Source organism: Gorilla gorilla, chromosome 4 (assembly GCF_029281585.2).
Source record: "Gorilla gorilla gorilla isolate KB3781 chromosome 4, NHGRI_mGorGor1-v2.1_pri, whole genome shotgun sequence".
NCBI lineage: Eukaryota > Metazoa > Chordata > Mammalia > Primates > Hominidae > Gorilla > Gorilla gorilla.
In genome coordinates, this window is record NC_073228.2 from 153,660,261 (window position 1) to 153,681,475 (window position 21,215).

General features: G+C 49.0%; 1 protein-coding gene across 3 annotated transcripts in view; it reads left to right on the top strand.

Annotated features, from left to right (window-relative positions):
* Positions 1-21,215, top strand: part of PPARGC1B (PPARG coactivator 1 beta) — a 124,988-nt gene that overhangs the window by 80,230 nt on the left and 23,543 nt on the right. For 2 of the 3 annotated variants that reach the window (XM_055386190.2, XM_031011454.3), the window contains exons 2-4: positions 10,224-10,397; positions 16,459-16,671; positions 20,511-20,627. In XM_055386190.2, the coding sequence (XP_055242165.2) occupies positions 10,224-10,397; positions 16,459-16,671; positions 20,511-20,627 (504 nt within the window). The remainder of the gene's footprint in view (positions 1-10,223; positions 10,398-16,458; positions 16,672-20,510; positions 20,628-21,215) is intronic. The other variant, XM_031011455.3, reaches the window with a different exon arrangement.

Below are 21,215 nucleotides of genomic sequence, written 5' to 3' on the forward strand. Positions count from 1 at the left end.
ATAAAATTGACTGTGAGTGCAGGCAGACACAATGTGTATATTACCCTGCCTTAAAACACCTTGCGCAGAATATACTTCAACCTTATTGTTTACAAACAAAATGAAACACTGCCTTCCTGGGCCTGGGGCAGGCTTGTACCTGCTGATAGGCCACCCTCCTGACAGGTGCCAGGATCCATGCTGCCGAAGGTGGGGTGGGGGGCCTAGCTGACCTCGGTGCTGGAGGAGGGGAGTCTGGGCTCTGCACAGCCACCTGCCAGGCCATCCAGGAGCTGCCTCACCCCAGGTCATCTCACCCCGACACAGCAACGAGAGACTTTGCAGATCTTCAGTGGATAAGGGGCTGCTTGCAGGCAATAGGAGTGGGTAAGGAGATGACTGTAAGATAACACCTACCCAGGAGACTGCCTGTTCTCTCTTTCCCTTATCATTTAAAGAGAGATGGATCTAATGTAGAACTTTTGGTGGATGGGCCACAGATGTTGAGGAAGTGGCCTGTCATTCTGGAAACTGGTCTGGACAGGTCACACGCGGGAGATCCCGGTTTGTGTTCCGGCCCTGGGAGGAGCTGGCTGTGTGGATCTCGGGTGACTCCCTGTTCCCGCTTTCTCAGCCTCAATGTCTTAATTTGCAAATTGAGAGATTCATTCACAAAAAGTGTTACTCCAGACCCTTCCGGTGCACAAAACCTTGGTTCTGTGTTGTGGTAGTCCATCGTAAGACTTCATTTCCTGTGTCGTGGGGGCCAGAGCCTGTGTGCAGTAGTCACCTTCTTATCTAATGAGAGTGGAAACTACAGCTGGGAGGTGCAGGGAGGCTGCAGGGGGGAATTCCTAGGAAAAAGTCAGATAAAGTGCAAAATTGTGAAACACATGCCTACATTGTCTTTTAGCGAAGCCATATGACATGTATATTCATTTTTGCCAGTCTTTTGCTATAGGACTGTTTGTGGTGCCAGCATTGAAACCGTAAGTCATCTTCCCTCCATAGTCCACACCCACAGTGCCAGGGTTCCAGTTTCCAGTTTCAGGATGCATTCAGTTGGATCAAGAACTTTGACTCTTGTCAAGCAGTCTGAGTGCTGAATCTTTCTTGATCTTGCAAATTTCTCATAATCTTTTACCATGAACTCATTCACATGAAATTTGATGGCAGTGTTGTTTGCTTTTTAGCAGCTCAACTTTATTGAATCCTTCCACAGCCTTCAACTTAGTTTTCATTGAAATCTCGTCTTTTGTACTCATATTTTCTGTTTATGGACCAGTTAGTGAAATTTTGTAATTACACTATAGAGTGGGTTTGGGAAGAAACAGCTGAATCTTAGTAAATAAACAACTAAGTTGGTGGGAGCAGACCAGCTGAGGCTCTCGGGCACCTTAGGCATTAGTAAAGGGTGTTATTACAGGAGAGGGTGGGGAGTGTTGGTTAACCAGGTTGCTTGGTCAAGTCGAGGCTGGTTAGGAAAGTCCCTGTTATACCAAAGGCCTGAGATGGCCTGGATGGGATTAGCTTTGGCTGCAAGTAGCAGAAAACTCCCTCCAAATGATAAGAAGTTTGATGAGCTCTGAGTTGAGTCCTCTCTCAGATCCTGAGATAGGTGTCCCAGGGCAGTGTCAGGGATCCTGGCTTTCTCCATCCTGTTGCCCTGCCTACCAGGCAGAGCTGCCTTGGTCCCTGGAAACTGGGCTTCTTACTGGTTGGCTGGGTCTGGCCCAGCCTTGGAGCTCACTTCTGAGCACTGGACCCCATCTTCTTCTCTGGACTGGAAGATCCACTCTCGCCAGACCTGGTGACCTCCTGTCGGGTCGCCTTACTCCAAGCCCTGACCAGGTACCTACTTGGCTAAGGCTTGGAGCCCAGCTGTGAAGGTCTGAGAATCACCGAGGTTGAGCTCTGCAAGCCTGAACCCAGATGCTTCCGCACAGAAAGGGCCTTGGATGCCGGGTTAAGATCTTTTGCCTTAAATGTTTTGGTGGGAGGCCCTTCCAATGGTCTGGTTTATCTCTGAGTTTAAGATGTTCTGTTCTTCTAGGCTGGGCTCAGAGCCCCTCTCTTCTGTCTACTTATTTTGTCTGGAGTTTAACTTTGTGTTTGTGGCTTTGAGTCTGATTTCAGATGATGCTGTAGGTATTTCTGTGAGGACTAAGATAAACTATTCTCCCCACTGTTCTCCTGGCAGCTTCTTTAGGTGATTTGTATTAATTTGGAAGACATGGAAAGATTGGGTTTTTTTCATAAGGTAAGAGAGATGAATAAGTTATCACTTTTTCATTGATGGGTGATAGAAACTCCAACTGGCATGTAATCTAGAGAGGGAACGTATTCACTCCCGTAACTGGAGCACAGGGAATGCCTGCCTTCAGGCACAGCTGAATCGAAGTGCTTTAGTTATTTTATTGGGAATCTATCTCTGTCTGTTTCTTGGATCTGCCGTCCCTGCTCTGGCTTCTTTCTCAGGCAGGCCCTTTGTAGGTAGTGGCAAAGAGGGCTGCCAGCCTATTCGGAACAGAATCCAGCCAGCGCGGCCCCCTTGTCCAAATCCTCCTGCAGTTTCCTGGTATTTGCCATGACCCACCCAATCCAACCAGTTGTTGTAGCCATAGAATACTTTAATTGGCCCGGATGTGCTTCCCTGGATTGCCTGGGGGTAAGGGAAGGTCAGCTTCCCAGAGGAAACTCAATGGGCTTCCACCCATTGGGAGGGGAATGGGTAAGAGGCAGGCCAAATAACAGAGGTGAGAGAAGGAACAAAACATTTATAAAGTGAAATGGCTATGTGGGACTTCATAGGTATTTCCCACACTTCCTTCCTAGAAGGTAAGTAGAGACACAGGGTCATAATGTAGAGTAGGCCCCTTCTAATCAATTAGTAACAGCTGCTGAGGCTCTGTGTTGAGAAGGTTTGGGGCTTAGCAGGATGTCGGGCTGGGATTAGTTAGTGGTATCGCCATGGAAAGAGGGAACAGTGAGCCCAGTGCTGTGCGCTTGTCACCCTAGCAGATCTCATTGCAGGTCTGCATTCCTGACAGCAGTTTAAGAAGAATAACTTGCCTCAGATCATCAAATACAACTTCTTGTCAGTGAAGGAGGCACCAAGCTGGCAGTCGGGCAGGACTTAGGATATCCAAGATGGCAGTCACAGGAGGTCAGTGCAGCCGGGTGGAGCCCAGACTCCCCACCATCCCAGGCTGACTTGAAGAGAGCCAGCATGGTCTGGCTGGCAGGGCAAGATCATTCCCCCAACAGAAACCACAAGCCATGATGACACTGGGATTAGGTGGCTGGTCAAAGTTGACAGAAAAGAATTGGGTGAGCCGGCAGGTTTAGAACTGAGGATATGGGTCAGGGGATGAGTTCACGAAGCATTGACCCTCCTAGAGCCCCAGTGTTCCCATCAGTCAAATGGGAACGCTGACCACTGGCCATCCGCTGCATCTTGGGAAGGTACTGATGAGAGCACAGCTGTAAATGTCACTTGGGAACTAGAAAGTGCTATATCTGTGTCTCAGTCTGTTTCTGCTTCTGTAACAACATACCATAAACTGGGTGGCTTATACACAACAGAACTTTATTTCTCACAGTTCTGGAGGCTGGGAAGCCTAAGATCGAGGCGCCGGCAGATTTTGTATCTGGTGAGGACGCATTTCCTGGTTCGTAGATTGCAGCTTCTTGTATTCTCACAGGGTGGGAGGGGCAACCGAGCTTACTTGGGTCTGTTTTATAAGGGTACGCATCCCATTCATGAGCTCATCACCTCCCAAAGGCCTCGCCTCCTCATGGCCTCACCATACGGGTAAGGATTTCAACATAAATCCGCGGGATCACAAACATTCAGACCGTAGTAATCTGTGACCACCACTCATGGGTGTCTGATCCATGCCATGTTCCCAACCTGTGGTACTTTATCTTTGTAAGAATCCTAGGAGGCAGGATTGTTTTTATTATCCCCATTTTGTCAATAGAAACCTAGGTGGCAAGAAACAATGTCCTGATCTGAAAGGATCAGTGTTAACCGCAAAGCCAGGGAGGGCCCTTTTGCCCCCCTTGTCTAGGCTTCCTTCCATTTCAAGACAGTCCTTCTTTCTGCACTTTTCTCCCCTCTGGAAAGTCATTCACACATATATTCCTTTATTTGTTCATTAAATGCTGAGTTCTGCGTGTTTCCCCAAAGCCTGTGTGGATCTCAGAAATGTGATAAGTACAGAATTGTATCAAATGCTTGAGCAGGGTGTTCTCCAGAGGACCTATCTGGTTTTATGTTCTCTTTTCCAGAGGGGTCAGTGAGGACCAGAGGGGGGAGGTGACCCAATGAAGGACACATAGTGAGTACTGACAGACCCAGAACCCAAGCTGTCACTGCAGCCACCCCTCCGCCCCACCTCCTCCAGCTTCCTTCCACTCAGTAGTTCTGAGAATCTGCTCTGGACCAGGCACTAAGCTAGGCGATTTGCTGATGATAGCCAGGAAAGTAGAGCCACCAATTTTTCCTGAAGATGCATTCTTTCTTAAGCAGGGAATCAATTTCCAGCAAGATCACAAGCTTCCAATGAAGCCACTTATGTGAGTCTGGAGGAAACCCCATTAATCCACGGCCAGGGTCATTTATCTCCCTGGCTTGGGGCAGCCACAGTCCTTTCAGATGAGCGATGTGGTGTTGCTGGAGAAGGGGGGCCCACGGCAGGGGGTGAGCAGGCACGTTGAGGGGCCAGAGAGGCCCTACACATGGGCCGTACAAACAGTGTGTTTGGTCCCAGGTCTGTCCTTGCTCAGCCACAAACTTGCTGTATGACTTGGGCCATTCCCAACCCTTGCCTGAAGCTCCATTTCCCCACCGGCAGATGGGAATGAATGGTCTTGAATGTTCCTTCTCACTTTCAGAAGCAGGATGGTGGATGAGGGTCCTGGCTTCACAGGGAGAGAAGAGACTTGGGTTTGAATCCCAGCTTCACCCTTTTGGGACCCTGGGTGTTATGGGTTGAATTGTATCCTCTCAAAAAAGGTGTGCTGAAGCCCTAAACCCCCAATGCCTCAGAATATGACCTCCTTGGAGCTAGGGTCTTCACAGAGATAATCAAGTTAAAATGAGGTCATTAGGGTGGGCCCTATCCAGTATGGCTAGTGTCCTTATCAAAAGGGGCAATTGGGGCACAGAGACAGATACGCATAGAGGGAAGAAAACATGAAAAAACAGGGAGAAAATGGTCATGTACAAGCCAAGGAGAAAGGCCTGGAACAGACTCTCAGAAGGAACCATTCCTGCAGACACCCTAATCTCAGACTTCTGTTGTTTAAGCTACCACCCAGTTGTGGTCCTTTGTTATGGAAGCCCTAGCAACCTAATTTATTTATTTATTTACTTACTTACAATTTATTTATTTATTCGAGACTGAGTCTTGCTCTGTCGCCCAGGCTGGAGTGCAGTGGCGTGATCTCTGCTCACTGCAATCTTTGCCATCCATGCCTCAGCCTCCTGAGTAGCTGGGATTACAGGCACCTGCCGCCACACCTAGCTCATTTTTGTATTTTTAGTAGAAATGCAGTTTTACCATGTTGGCCAGGCTGGTCTCAAACTCCTGACTTCAAGTGATCTGCCCGCCTCGGCCTCCCAAAGTGCTGGGATTACAGGCGTGAGCCACTGCGCCTGCCCCTAGCAACCTAATTTAAATGACTTGCCGACATGGGGACGGTAGCACCCACCCTGCTGGGTTGATTTAAGACTGATGAGAGCATGTATAGAAGGCACTTAGCATGGGCCTTGGCATCCAGTAAGGGCTCCATAATAGCAGCGGCTGTTAGTTTGTGCTTCAACCTCCCAGCTCCACTGGCAGGGCCTGTGGAAGGCTCCCGGGACAGGACAAGAAGGCCTTAATTCAGACCTTTCAAAAAGAACTGGGCCACTTGAAGCACTCCTTCAAAAGCCTCTCTAAATATGGAGATGGCCAGAGAAATCACTATTAATGTGGTGCTTAATGGTTTTTAGCTAGAGAGTGGTCTTAGCCTAATTGACAAGGCCGCGAAGCTGAGGTTTCTTTGTTTTTATGTGCTGGGTACACTTTGAGTATGTTGAGCTGCTATGGGCAATCAATAAGTGCAGTCATCACAGCCATTTTATGGACATTTTGTAAAGGAGGTGGTATGGTTTCCAGGGAAGGACACTCACCGGATGACCCCGAACAAATCCATTATCCTCTTTGGGTCTCAGTTTCCATATTTGCAAAGTGAAGGAGATAGACCAGCTAGGTTGGGAGTTCTTAAGCTAGTTCTATGAAGTTCTAAAAGTTAAGTGTACATTTTGTGCACATACCTGCATCTTGTGGGGAAAAATGTCCATAGCTTTTGTCTGGTTTTTGAAGGGACCTCTGCCTCCCAGATTGTTCACCATGACTTACCTGGACAACTCTCAGAGCTGCGGGTTCCTGGCTAGTCTGGGATTCTGGGACTCTGGTTCTAAAGCTGTTTCTAAGAAGCAAGCCCTACAAAGGTGGCTGCTCTGAGTTACTGGAGAGAGGGAGATCTGGAACATAGAGCTCACCCAAGATCTTATTGCTGGGGGCTTTGCTGGCCTTGGAGGCCCCAGCTGCCTAGCAACCCGTGTCTCTGCTTTTGGCCCTCCCTTCTGTCCCACAGTCCCTAGATGGTGTCTGAGAGGTACCTCCCCAACCCACCACCTGTCCCCTCCTGGATGGCTACAACAGCTGTTAAACCATCTCCCTGCTTCTATGCTGGTCCTACCCCCATCACACTTGGGGTAAAACCCAAATCCTTTCCAATCCCTTCCTGATCCAGCCTCCACCAGCCTTTCTAGTGTCATCTTTTCCCATTTCCTCCATCCCCCACCCCTGGTCACCAAGCTGCAGCCTCACTGACCTCAACGCCTTGTGCCTTGGGCTCAGTCCCCACGGGGGTCTTTGCCTCTGACGGTCCCTCTGCCTGCAATGCTCTTCCCACCTCTTCCACTACCTGGCTTCTCCTTCAAGAAGTTTTTCCTGACATTCCATCTGATTTAGATTCTGGGCTGGGCACAGTGGCTGACACCTGTAATCCCAGCACTTTGTGGGGCTGAGGTGGGATGAGACAAGCCTGGGCAACATAGAGAGACCCCTGTCTGTACAAAAAATTAAAAAAGAAAAATTAGCCAGGTGTGGTGGTGCACGCCTGTACTCTCAGCTACTTAGGAGGCTGAGGTTGAAGGATTGCTTGAACTTAAGGGGTTGAGGCTACAGTGAGTCATGATCAAGCCATGTTGTACTCTAGCTTGGGCAACAGAGCAGGATCCTGTCTCTAAACATAAAGAGCGTGAAAAGATAGATTTTGTTTCCTGTTATCTTCCATCAGTGCACCTTGTTTGTTTCTCCTTCATAGCACTAACTCAGTCTAGAATGAAATATTTACATGTTTTCTTCCCTCACTAAGATGTCAACTCACGGAGGAAGGAGCCGAGTCTTATATAACACAGTGCCTGGCTCATAGTAGCATTGAACATGCCCACTAGAATGGCTAAAATAAAGTGACTGACAATACCAAGTGTTGGAGAGGGTGCAGAAGAATTGAACTCATACAGCTGATGGGAGTGTACAAAGTGAGTGTTCTCTCATTGTGGAAAACAGTTTTCTGTTTTATAAACTTACACACATGCTTACCATATGGCCCAACAGTTTCACTCGTAGGTATTTACCCAAGAGAAGTAAAGACATATGTCCAAACAAGACTTGTACGCAAGTATTGCAGACTTACTAGAAATGGCCCAAAACAGGAAACAAACCAATTAGCCATGTAGAACAGGACCACGGCTGCATCCCCACAGTCTGCCTGGGCACGAAGGAGAAAGAAGCTCCCAAGAGGCAGCCGAGAGAATCCACCTGAGTTCCCGCAGCAGGGGCAGCCACTGAGTGCTGGTGATTTGTAGTTGGGGGGCATGACAGTTGGGCTTGTGGGGAGAGCGGTACCTGGGGGACCCAGAGATTGAGGAAGCACCTGTGTCCCTCTCATCTTCAGATTCCCAATCAGGTTCAGAAGCGTTCTGCTCTTCTCTGGAGAGTCATGATTTAGAATCACATGTTTTGTTTGTGTGATTATTTGTTTAATGTCATCCTTCCCCACCCACCATCACAGTGCCTGGCTCAGAGTGAGTGGGCTTTCAATAATGAGGATTGTGGAATACATGTGGATTGGAGAAAGAATGGGCAGGTGGTGGGCAGGGTGGTGGGGCCATGCTCCCAGAGACAGACTTGCTAGGCACCTTGCTGCCTGCTTGAGGACAGGGGACCGGCCGCTTGAGAGGACCTGGGCCTGTTGCCGCCTGTGTAGGCAGGATTCTTGCAAAATGCCAATTAAGACATTTGACCCAAATTTGGATAAAAGCCTTTTTCCTGTGTCAAGTTGAGCTAATAATATACATTTATTCATAATTTATGAGGCCTAGTAAGTGGGAACAATTAAGGGAAAGGTCTGGGGAAAACCTGTTTCTCTTAAGTGTCACATATGCCTCTTTTTGTTCTCTGAGACAGTTCCCGCTCCTCTCTGCCTACCATGAAATACCATTGTTTTATCATTATTATTATCATTATTTGTTATATTACTCTTAGCTGACATTTATTGAGCAGTTACTAGGCCGGGCTATAACGACATTGCCTCTTTTAATCTTAACATATAAGGCAGATATTGTTGTTGTCCACGTTTTACAGATGAAGTGACTTGCCCAAAGTCCACAGCTGGTGAATGGGGATCTCAACTCACTTCTGCCAGGCCCCAGGGCCAACAGAACATCACCAAGCCATTCTGTTTCTGTGTCAGCCCCCCAACTCAGGCTATTTCTGAATCTGTAAGGCAGTTCTTCTATTGGTAACCATTAAACTTGGGAGACCAGGGTGAGAAATTGATTGCCTTCTGATTCAGTAGCTCTGGGTTTAGGCCGGAGAATTTATATTATTTCCAACATACCAGGTTTCCAGGTGATTCTGGTGCTGCCCATCTGGGACTACACTTTGAGAACCACTGATTCAGGCAATGCTGTTATCAGAGTCACCTGTGGCTCCCTTCTCCCCCACTCACTGCTGTTAGGTGGGTTTATGACCGTCTAGATCTTTTCCTGTGTGTTTGCATACATGCTATCCTACATAGAGAAATATATGGCTTGATTTTTACTTTCTTTACACGTGTGGGGTTATATTTTACATGCTGGTATTCTACAACTTTTTTATTTAATGTGTCTTGGAGAACACACAGATCTTCCTCATTCTTTTCAACAGCACTGTAGTATTTCATGATATGGGTGTTTGTTTGTTTGTTTGTTTGTTTTTCATTTTTTTGAGACAGTTTCCATCTGTCACCCAGGCTGGAGTGCAGTGGCGCGATCTCAGCTCACTGCAACGTCCGCCTCCCGGGCTCAAGTGATTCTCATGCCTCAGTCTCCCAAGTTACTGAGATTACAGGCATGCGCCACCACCCCTGGCTAATTTGTGTATTTTTAGTAAAGACGGGCTTTCGCCATGTTGGCCAGGCTGGTCTTGAACCCCTGACCTCGAATGATCCGCCCACCTTGGCCTCTCAAATTGTTGGGATTACAGGTGTGAGCCACCATGCCCGGCCCGTGATACGGGTGTTTTATGGCTTTATTTACATATTGTCTATTGATTGGTGTTCCATCATATATTATATCATATATGTAATTTTATGTTCATCATATATGTTCCATCGTATATTACATCATATATGTAATTTTAGACATTACATATATTCCTATAAAATTCCTGGGAACATGAATGGGTGTTTCTCCAGAACCTAGCAGTCACACAATACTGTCAGTCATTATTATTGCTGTTTTTTGTTTCATTATTAATATAGAGGCATTGTTAGCTTTAAGAAGTCCACTTATAAGTGGGGACATATATGTAAAGGATTAGCTCCTCTATTTACAGTCTTTAATAAAGTTTTCAACAAAACAGTTCTGGTAACAGGAGGACAGAGATGTATGTGGGCAGGGCCTTGAGGGATATGTAGGAGTGCAGAGGGGAGAGCAGCAGGGGGTTTTGTACTGCTGGGGCCTAGCTTAGCTACCAGAAGATTCAACCAAGGGGTGGAGCTGATCTTTCCATTTCTTGGTCATTTGGCAAAATCGGGCCTTGGCCACGGGTCCAGATTGGCTGCATCATTATTGAGAGGGCCCCTGCTTGGGTCTAGCCAGCCTCAGCTCTGATCCACCTCTTTCCTTCCTGTCTCCTCAGGGTGGAGGGTCCGGGGAGGAGCAACTCTATGCTGACTTTCCAGAACTCGACCTCTCCCAGCTGGATGCCAGCGACTTTGACTCGGCCACCTGCTTTGGGGAGCTGCAGTGGTGCCCAGAGAACTCAGAGACTGAACCCAACCAGTACAGCCCCGATGACTCCGAGCTCTTCCAGGTATGCCCTTTCCAGTCTCCCCTCCTCCCACCCTGCCAGGCCTCTCTCTCCTCAAAATCCCGGCTCTGCCCCGCTCTGCCTTCTCCTGCACTTGCTCATGCAGAGAAATCCCCTCACCCACCAAAGCTGTTGGGCCCCGGTTTCTCGTGCTGGATCGGCCCCTGATCTGGCGCAGCTCACATGCCTCACCTGGCCCTTGCTGTATCACCTCCAGAAAGTAAGGGTGAGATGAACTGCTCTCTAGGCCTCCCGAGCAGAACCAAGCCCCTTCGTGTGCCACAGAGGTCTAAGTCCTCTGTTCCCTACATTATCTCATCCAGTCTTCGTCCCCACCCTGCAAGACAGGGTCCAGTATTTTCCCATTTTACAGATAAGGAAAATTAGGCTTGGAAAAGTTAAGTCATGTGCCTAGGGCAATTAACCTAGTCAGAAGCTGAACTGGATTCAAACCCAGTCTTCTTGCCTCCAGAGCCGGGACTTTACGACCATGATGATACCATAATGAGATGACTGGCATTATTGAGCAGCTGTTCTGTGGGAGGGCTGTCCCTGTTTGTGTATATTAATTCATTTAAATTTCTTAACAACTCTCAGTTGTAAATACAATTATCTCCCTTTTTCAGCTGGAGCCTAGAGGTTCTTTAATAAGAGGCAGTGCCAAGAACCATTATGCATGTGCCTCTCCCAGCCCTGTGTGCTCCAGCGCCCAACCTCAGGGGCATGTAATGGCTAGCATTTCCTGTAAGAAGGCCTCTTACGGAATAATATGATGTCTGGGGTTTGCTTCAGAAGAAAGCAAGCTCTGCATGGATTTGCATGTGTGGGTGGGAGTGTGCGGCCTAGAGGGTAATCGATGAAATTGGATTGGCCGTATTTAGCTGGGTGATGGACACATTCAGATTCATGATTCTTTTCTTGGAATTTTCTCCCTCATAAAGATTGGGGGCAGAAGCCATAGCTCCCTGTGCCTGTCTGCAGTATAATAATAATAACAGCAACCACAATAACATCGCGTGTGCTGAACACCAAGGTGGTGTGCCACAAGCGTCCTCTCTAAGCATCCTCCTGATGGATTTTATCATCCTTCTAGAAACGTTTACCAAGCCCCCTATGTGTCAGGCACTGTGTTCATCCAAGGACTTTACCGTCTGTAAACATGTGAACAAACAGCAGTCACTTGTGATAGGGGCAGAAAGGAAATAGAGAAGGGACTGTGGACTGAGTGGTCGGGAAAGGCCTCTCTGAGGAAGAGAAGCTATCAGTTGTGTACTCCTAATAATCGGTTTTACAGACAAGGAAAGGGAAGCTCAGAAAGGTTGAGTAACTCACCCAAGGTCAAACAGCTAGTAAGGATCCAGGCAAAGACTGTAATCTAGGAACCCACACCCCTCACCGCTACACTGAACCCCTTTGCCAACCCTGTGAGGAATTACCAGAACCAAACTGTAGTTCTGGCTCCAACCGGAGACCTCCATTTTCTTGCTTGAACAATGGGGACAATTCCTTTGCTATATAGTTCCTTTCCTCTTAGGGGGCCAACTCCAGAAAATGCTTTCAGGTTGCAGAGAACTCGTGAGTGAAAAGGGGTTTGGATGCTCCCTGAAAACCATCCCCACCGAGACTGTATAGGCCCCCCACCTACTCAGTGAATGGCCAGACCCACCAGTAAGCTTCCGATGAGGTCCTACTAATGCTTTCAGGCACAAGAAAGCTTGGTGCGGCCCCAGTCCTGCAAGGAAGACAGTCCTCACAGCTGGCTGAGCTCTGCCCTCCCAGCCCCTCTCCCTTTCATGGGCTGCACACTCCACCAGCTCTCCTGAGACTAGACTAGCTCTATCCATTGCTCACCGATGCACCCTCTGTGCATGTGACTGGGGCCTGTCCCCAGCCCCTGCTCCCTGCCCATCGGAAACTCTGAGTGTGGGCTGTGTCTGCATTGTGCATGGTTGTATTCCCAGGGCTCTGCACAGTGCCTGGCACTTTGTCAGGGCTTAACAGTCATCCACTGAATGAATCCTTCGACACGCAGCTCTCGTGATGCCTCCTCCTAAGGCAGTTGGTCACTTAGTCCCTCTCATGGGCTCCCATCTCTTGCACGCATGTGCGTCCTTCAGACTGCAAGGTCCTTGGGGACAAACAACACTTTATTCATCTCTGGGGGCCCTTGCACATTGTAAGGACTCAATTCATAGGTGTTGAATGAAGGAACTGATTAAACTGACCCATTCCAAAAACCTTGAGCTGGGATCTAGGAGCCATAGGTTCTAGTCCCCCTTCTGGCACTAACTTGGACAGTTTCTTCATGGGACCAATGGGAATCACGGAGTCTTGCTGCTAGTGCCAAGCTGTGTTAACAATTAAATGGCACCATTGTTATGGAAACAAACTGGGAGAGTAGAGAACAAGCTACAGTTGCAAGGGTTGACACTTCCTCAGGGACAGGGACGTTGCCTTCCATTTCTCTTCCATTTCTGGGACTCTTGTCCCAGAGTCCTTAGGGTTGGGGCATGACAGGCCCTTAGTAAATATTTCTAGAGTAAGGCAGGTATTTTGTTGTTTTGTGACAATTTGCCGTGTGTCCTTGGATGAGTAGCTCCCTTTGGTTGGGCCTCAGTTTTCCCATGTGAGGAATGAGGAAGGAACGTGGACAAATCAATCTGTTGAGGTCGCAGGAGGAGAGTCACTGGGTCTGGACCTACTCCCAGAAAAATAGGAGGGGGAGTGGCCAATTTCCTGGGTTTCTTGAACCTCAATTTAAGCCCCATGGATAGTAGCGATCTCTGATATTCTTTCTGCCCTGGTAGCCTACATTCTGTTCCGTGATGTTTCTTCAAGCCACTCTAGGTCCTCAAAATGAAGTCTTTTCCCTCAGATTTCTTGAAGGCTCGTTTTCCTCCTGCTTGAGATCAGCTCAGGAAGACTGGGGGTGGGGCTGAGTCTATTAATATCCCTTCCTCAGCTGATTAACTCTCCATTAATTTGCACTCTGTTTCTATGCTGAGCAGGGAGAGCCGAGCTAATGGGCCTGGGGAAGAGGAGAGGGGTGGCACAGCTCCCTGGGATGGATGGCTGGAGGAAGCAGTGGCCAGCATGGGCAGGGATGGCTGCTCCTCCCAGTCAGGCTCAGAGCCTCCTGCCCCACCTGGCTGTTTCAGTGGAGTAGGGTGGGGAGAGGTGGGGAGAAGGGGAAAACTTTTGGTTTTACCCAAATTGATGGGTGCTTCTTGAGGTCTTCGCCATTTTGGACTCATTTCAGCACCGTGACCGGCACTCAGTAAGTCAGTGTTGGCTCTCTAAGTCCTGGGTTCTAGTCCTTAGTCCTACCCCTGACTCACTGTGTGACCTTGAAAGGTCTCTTTCCTGGGGCTTTATTCCTCCCCTGCCACCACGCCCCACAAAAAATAATGGCAGATAGGTTTCCTTGTGAGTGCCAACTGATTGATTGGCAGTTGTCACCTGAAGCCCTGCATCAGGGAAAATGCTGGCATGAAAGGAAGCGGCTGTTAGCAATACAGGGGAGCAGTAGCGTGTGCGCCACGCATTTGAAATCTCTCTTCACTACATGGTTCCTGAGAGCCCTTCCGGCTCTGATATTTGTGATAATTCACAATATCTCTGGGCCCTTGGTACTCTCCCTGGGAAAGAGTGAGAATTCTCAGTTCGTGCAGTGCTGATGATGTCAGCTCTGAATGACTTCCCTCTAGAATCTGCTCTTTGAGACACTGAACTTAGCCTCCCACCATTGTTCATTGTTTGGTTCATTCACTCTTTCATTAAGTAAATCTGCCGTGGTGCCTCCCATGTCCCAGGCATTGAGCTTAGGGACCTAAGCACTCTACAAAGCACTCTCATTACTGCTTCCAGACTTGGCCTTCTGGGAGCCCAGGGAGGAAGGCTGGCCAGGGATCATGTCTTCCCATTTCACAGGGAAAGGAGCAAGGCATAGAGGAGGGAAACGACTTGCCTAAGATCACCCTTTTGATGGCAGAACCCCAAGAGTGGTCGCCGAGCCCCAAGTTCCAGGATCTTAACTCTCCATCAAGCTGGACAGATGGTTCTGGGCTGGACAGGGTTGGGAGTCTGGCCTGAGGGTTGAAGGAGACTTGTGGGTAGGGGGTGGGGGCAGCCAATGAGCCCGCTTGCATTCTAAAGCCAGAGTCCTCGGACCCTGATCTACCCTCGGGCCTCCATCCCCAGGGCCTGGGTCAGGCCCAACCAAAATCTTCTTTTGACCTTTCTTTTATTCTTAGCTCTGTTCTAAAAATTACAAATGCGTTTGTTCTCTCCCCGTGTTCCCCCTTCGAACTACTCAGCTGCTGCTCCGGCTGTAAGGCCTGGAACAGATTTAGTGCAGCCAAAAGGCCGTCACGAGACGTGTATTTCAGATGAACTTCCTGCAGAAAGGATAAACAGCCTGACCTGGGATGGGAAAAAGTGCCGGAGGAGGCATCATGTGACAGAATGTGCCTTCTGCCAGAACAGCCCGGGGACCAGGCCTTACTAAATGAGGCGCTCGGTGCCTCACCTAGAAGCCACGTGCTCTCCACACCAGGCCTCTGGGCGTGGGGGCCTGTGGGCTGGGGGAACACATGCCGACCCTCCTTATGGTTCATCTGTGCATGGGGCACTCTTGCTGTCCAAGTCCTGGCTCTGGACGTTATTTGCTATGTGACCCCTGACAAGTTGCTGAGCCTCCAGGAGCCTCTGTGTCCTCAACTGCAAAATGGAGATCAGAATCATGCGCCCCTGGGCGAGGTTGCTGTGAGGCCTCCCTGAGCCTGACAGAGCCTTTCTACTCCTCTCTTCAGCCAAGCGCTGTGCCTCTGGCCTTTGATTGGGGTTTCCCTCTTCCTGGGTCTCCCCTCCTTAACGCTTTACCTGGCTGGTGTCTTTCAAGCCTACCTTTAAGTATCAGCTGCTCAGAGAAGGCATCTGGGACCACCCTCAAGAGCCTGTAAGTCCTCACCACATTCTTTTTCTCCATCATGGCTTCCTTTTATTTTCTTCCTAGCCTTTCTCACGCTCTGAAATGATCTTGTTTGTTTGTTAGTTTTGTCCCATCCTCCACAGGAGGGTAAGCTCCATGGGAGCGGGGCATGTCATTCTCCACGTGCTGTTTATCACCAGCGTCCAGCATGAAGCCAGGCACAGCGTAGCCACCGGGAAGGGGAAGGAAGGGAGCAAAGAGTGCAGGGGGCAGTTACTACCACTGCCACCACCGTCATCATCATCATCGTCATGGCAGAAATCGTGTAACAGTAGCAGCACTAGCAGTGGTAGTGGTAGTAGTTACAGTCATCACAGTAGCAAGTGCTTTTATTTTGTGCCAGGCACCATTTTCTAAGCATCTTACCTAAGTTTACTCATCTAGTCCTCAGCAGTAACCTTAGGAAATGTGTGCTGTGTGTTATCCCACTTGATAGATGAGAAAGCTAACTTGCCTGAGAGCCCAGAGTTGCTAAGTATGGGACCTGGGGTCCAGCCCCAGCTCCAGAGCCCGAGTGTCTAATCACCATAGTTGCTACCTCCTCAGGAGTGAATGAGGAGAGTAAGCTCTGGGAACCCGCAGAGAAATGATAGCTGCCTCGTCACTGCTGTGGTTATTATTGTCATGGTTGAAGCCTGGAGCTTCTGGCCTTCACTCTGCCTGGACCCCAGGGTCTGAGGGGCTGTAACGGGTTGCTGCTACCAGTGTGGTAGGCCAGCCTCTGTCCTTGGTGGGGGAGGTAGGCGTCACTCAGGTGGACAGCCCTGTGCCCAGGTATGTGATAAGCAGCAGAGCCCAGAGTGGGACTCCCAGGCAGGGCCCTTTCCATTATCATCTACTGCCTGTTCATAAAATTCTGGGATTCTTGGAGTCAATAACACATTTATTGGGCATCTGCTATGCCAGGAATACTGAGCAGCTCTGCTGGGGGGGCAGAGGGGAGGGTATGGCAGGAGGGTGATGGTGGGCCAGCTGGCTGGGCAGAGCTGGTGTCCACTGTGGAGACTGAGTCTAAGGTGGTGACTAACCATCTCCCCATCTGCCTTTCTGACCCTCCCGCCCTCCTCACTCTAGATTGACAGTGAGAATGAGGCCCTCCTGGCAGAGCTCACCAAGACCCTGGATGACATCCCTGAAGATGACGTGGGTCTGGCTGCCTTCCCAGCCCTGGATGGTGGAGACGCTCTATCATGCACCTCAGCTTCGCCTGCCCCCTCATCTGCACCCCCCAGCCCTGCCCCGGAGAAGCCCTCGGCCCCAGCCCCTGAGGTGGACGAGCTCTCACTGGTGAGAACCTACTTACAGCAGAAGTGATGGTTGCAGCCTGGGATTAGGTTTCTGGTTCAGGGCATGGGGTGCAGAGCAATCCACTCCAGCCCCGCAGGGGACTCCGTGCATCACTGGCAATATTGATCACAGCAGAGAGCGTGGGCCGAAGGTGGGAGGCCCCCCTGGACTTAACCTTTCCCACCTAGACAGAGGTACTAACGACAGAGGCTTCACCTGCATTCTCTATGCTCTTTGGTACTTTAGGGATTGACCAAGTTACGTGTTAAATCCTTGAAATTACATGCAAAACATTTTCCTGAAGATTGCACACACATGGTAAAAATCCAGGTAGTAAAAGTGGACAGTTAAAAGCAAAACCTCCTTAGCCCTCTCTCTGTTGCTTTTTCCTGTCCCAGAGGTAACCATGGTTACTGATCTGTTATGTGACTTTCCTCTTCTACCTTTTAAAAGATTTTACTACAAAAGGGAGTCTACATTAGGGCTCTGCACGTTGCTTTCACGGTTAACTATGTGTCTTGGAAGCTCTTCCACATGAGCATGTAGAGCTCTGTTTCATTCTTTGTGTTGGCTGTGTAATGTTCCTTGGTAGGGTTTCACTGGTTCCCCTGTTGGGTATTTGTGTTGTTTCAACTCCTTCCTCATTACAAGCAGTGGCACAGTAACTGTTCTTATACAGGCCTTTGTGACATGTAAATGGACAGATTCTTAAAAATGAAATTCCTGGGTCTGTGGATCTGTGATTTTCCAGTTTAAGCAGATACTTGCAGATTGCCCTCCAAAGAGGTTGGACTGGTTTACACTTCCACCAGCAGAAGTTAAATGCGGTGTGAGTGTGTGCGGAATGTGGAAATGTGCATATGGAATAGCAGCTTTCTAGGGAGAAGATCAGATTTTATCAGATTTTCAAAGGAGTCTGGAACTCAGAAGTTACTGGAAGCAGTCGCTCTCAATCCAGGCTGAGAGCACCCATAGCTGAGCTGTCCTGGAGTGTGAAGTCTAGCTTTGCTCAGCCTGTCTTGGCCCCCTCCCTTGGTGCTGTGGCTCCTGGAGGCTGGCAGGACTCAGCTAGAAAATTAGAGCCTGTTGGAGCTGGGAGGGTTCTTAGGTTATGGAGAGTTTGAGCTAGAAAGGCCCTTGGTGACCGTCAAGCCCAGCTCTGGAAAAACTGTGGCCCAGAGTGGGGAGGGTATCTCCACTAGTCACACAGCAAGTCAGTGTGCCAGCAAAGACTAGAACTCAGGTATTCACGCCTAGTCTAGGACCCTTTCCCTTCCTTCCCACTGCCTTCAAGTTCCCCATGCCAGGCACAGAATATGTTCAGTCCCACATTATGGCTCCTGCCGAGAGGGGGTCCTGCTTCATTTCAGACTGGAATCGAAGCACCTAGGTTTGAATCCCAGCCCTGCCATTTAGTACTTGTATGTCCCTTAGGCATACATCCTGAACCTCTCTAAGCCTCGGCTTCCTGATCTATAAAGAGGGGTTAATAATAGTGCCTATGTCAAAGGCTGTTAGGAGGATTACAGCAGATAATACACATAAAGCACTTAGAACAGTGCCTGGCACATAGAGTTGCTCAGTAAATGTGAACTAATACTTCTGGTAGAACCATTAGTGGTAACAAGCATTCTAGTGCCATTTCTGCACGGGGCCTTTGGAGAGGAACCAAAGCTTAAAGAGGCAAAGCGCGACCCCTGCTGGTCAAAGGTTGTTTCCCTCTCATGCCTTAGATTACCTTCATTCCCTACATGCTTATTGAGTGCCTCTGTTTCAGCCATTGTGCAAGGCACACAGGAAACAGACTTGCTGTCTAGACTCCCTGCATACCGACAGAGACCTGGAAGGGCCCTGAGGGACCGGGCACAGTGGCTCATACCTGTAATCCCAACGCTTTGGGAGGCTGAGTGGGAGGATCCCTTGAAGCCAGGAGTTTGAGAAGATCCATCTCTATGATTTTTTTTTTTTTTTAAATTAGCCCGGTGTGGTGGCACGTGCCTGTAGTCCCAGCTACTCTGGAGGCTGCGGTAGGAGGATTTTCTAAACCCAGGAGTGTGAGGCCTCAGTGAGCTAGGATCATGATACTGCATTCAAGCCTGGGTGACAGAGCAAGACCCCATCTCATTAAAAGACAAAAAGCAAACAAACAAAAAGGCCCTGAGAAGTCATCTGGACCTCAGGTTGGGCCATGGATCCCAGAGAGTCCAGCGATGGACTTGTAAGGACCTGTGGACCTCTGTGTGTCTGTGTGATTTTCTGAGGTCAGCAACTTCTGTCATATTCTTAGAGTCAAAAAAAGAGGTTTTAATCCAGCCATGTAGTCTCCCTGCCCCTGCACATTATACCAATGGAGGAATCAAGGCTCTCACAGTGCACCGGGCCTGAGCCAGGCTAGAATGAGGTCTCTTTCCCCCAGTCCTAGGATCATTTCCCATCGAAAAAATCACAAACATGTGGGTGCTGGTTTGGGGTTTAGGTGGGGTAGCCCGGATCCTGTGGCTCCTCAAGAGTGTGGAGTGGCCTTTCCTCTGGCTCCTGGCCTTTGGCATTCCTTGTTGGAGTGACTTGGGGTGGCATGTTCCCCAGAGAAACTCTCCATGCTGTACTAAAATCTCATGATCTTTCTCAGTTTGTTATCAAGCTTGGCTAGGATCTCCGGCGGAAAATCCAGATGTATTCAGCTTCCTGCTCTCTCAGCTCAGGTACACTCTGTACCTGCCCTCAGGGTGCAGAAGCAGAAGAGCTTTTACAATTTTTATAGAAAAAAAAAAAAAGCCAAACAAGCTTAAGTGTAGTCTTCCACTTGTGTAAAAACAACAGGGTAGGGCCAGGCACAGTGGCTCACGCCTGTAATCTCAGCACTTTGGGAGGCCGAGGCGGGCAGATCGCTTAAGGTCAGGAGTTTGAGACCAGCCTGGCCAACATGGTAAAACCCCATCTCTACGAAAATACAAAAATTAGCTGGGTGTGGTGGCAGATGCCTGTAATCCCAGCTACTTGGGAGGCTGAGGCAGGAGAATCGCTTGAACCCGCGAGGTGGAGGTTGCAGTGAGCCGAGATCCTGCCACTGCACTCCAGCCTGGGTGACAGAGACTGCATCTCAAAAAAACCGAAACAAAACAACAGGGTGGGTTGGAGGTAATGACTACATACATATACTTGTATAATGAAAGCCCACCTCATGATAGGTTCACCGAAAAGTAGTTAGCGGAGTTGCCTCTAGGAGGCAGAAAGGGACTTTGGGCAAGAGAGAGACTTGCTTTTAATTGTCTGCCCTTTAGTATTTGTGATGTGTCTTCTTTTTTTTTTTTTTTTTTAACCATTTACAAGTATTACCTTGCTTAATTTAAGAAATTAATTTTTAGAGGTAATATGAATAAACAAAAAGAACAAAGGGGAAATCAGCTAGAATCCCATACCAGAGAATCGTTTTGGTACCTAACCTTCCAGATTGTGTGTATGTGTGTGTGTGCATGTGTGTGTGTGTGTGCACTCAGAATGTCCCAATAAAACTGTATCATAATATTTTAACAGTAGAATAGACAGACGTTACCCAAGACCTGCTTGAATTTTTCAAAGTCATAGCTATTCCCTGGGGTTATTAACTCTGAAAAGGATTTGTATGTTATTAGCATACTTATGTGTGTTCGGGATTGTTAGACAATCTGCCATCTGCACCTAGTATCTTGGGATCATCATCCCAGGTCATGGAATGCCCACCCTGTGTTCTCCCTGTGGTCCTGTGATGCCCAAGGTCAGTCCTGAGGGGCTGGCCATGCAGTCCGTGTCCTCTGGCTGTGGCTCAGCCCCGGCTCCTGTCCTCTCTGCTTTTCCCTCAGCTGCAGAAGCTCCTCCTGGCCACATCCTACCCAACATCAAGCTCTGACACCCAGAAGGAAGGGACCGCCTGGCGCCAGGCAGGCCTCAGATCTAAAAGTCAACGGCCTTGTGTTAAGGTATTTCTTCACATGCCCCCAAATCTGCCCCAGGTGTCTGTTGGGGCTGCAGCCTTCAGCTCTGGTGGAGGATAGCGAGTTCAATCAATCTCCAATATCTCTTCCCGCTCCTCCCACAGCCCTTGTAGCTGGTGTCCTGGGCACTGCTTCTGGAGATCCAGCCTAGTTTAGGGTTTTCTGGAAGGAGCCCTGGACTTTCTCACACTTTAGTGTTCCAGACACTGGTAGATGTTAATGCAGGTTAGAGCAAGGATGAGGAAAGTGTGGCCAGGCTTCAGAGGACTGTATTACAACAGTGTGACAGACCAAAACGCAAGATTGCGCTGGTTGTGGAGGCCACAGTAAATAGTTTGGATTTTTTTTTCCCCCCTCAGGGAGCCCACTGGAGGGTTTAAAGCTCTGTCATAGACATCCAGGGTCAAAGAACATCCCTTTTCCTCCTTGAGCCCCATCTTCCAAGCCTAACAAGAAGAGGTGTAACAGGTGTTTTTCAAAGGGTCCTGTCCTCAAAGGCTACACACAACCCCTCCTCTTCCTGGTCCTGGACCCTTCTCCTGGGAACTGTTGCATCCAATCCTACATCCTCAG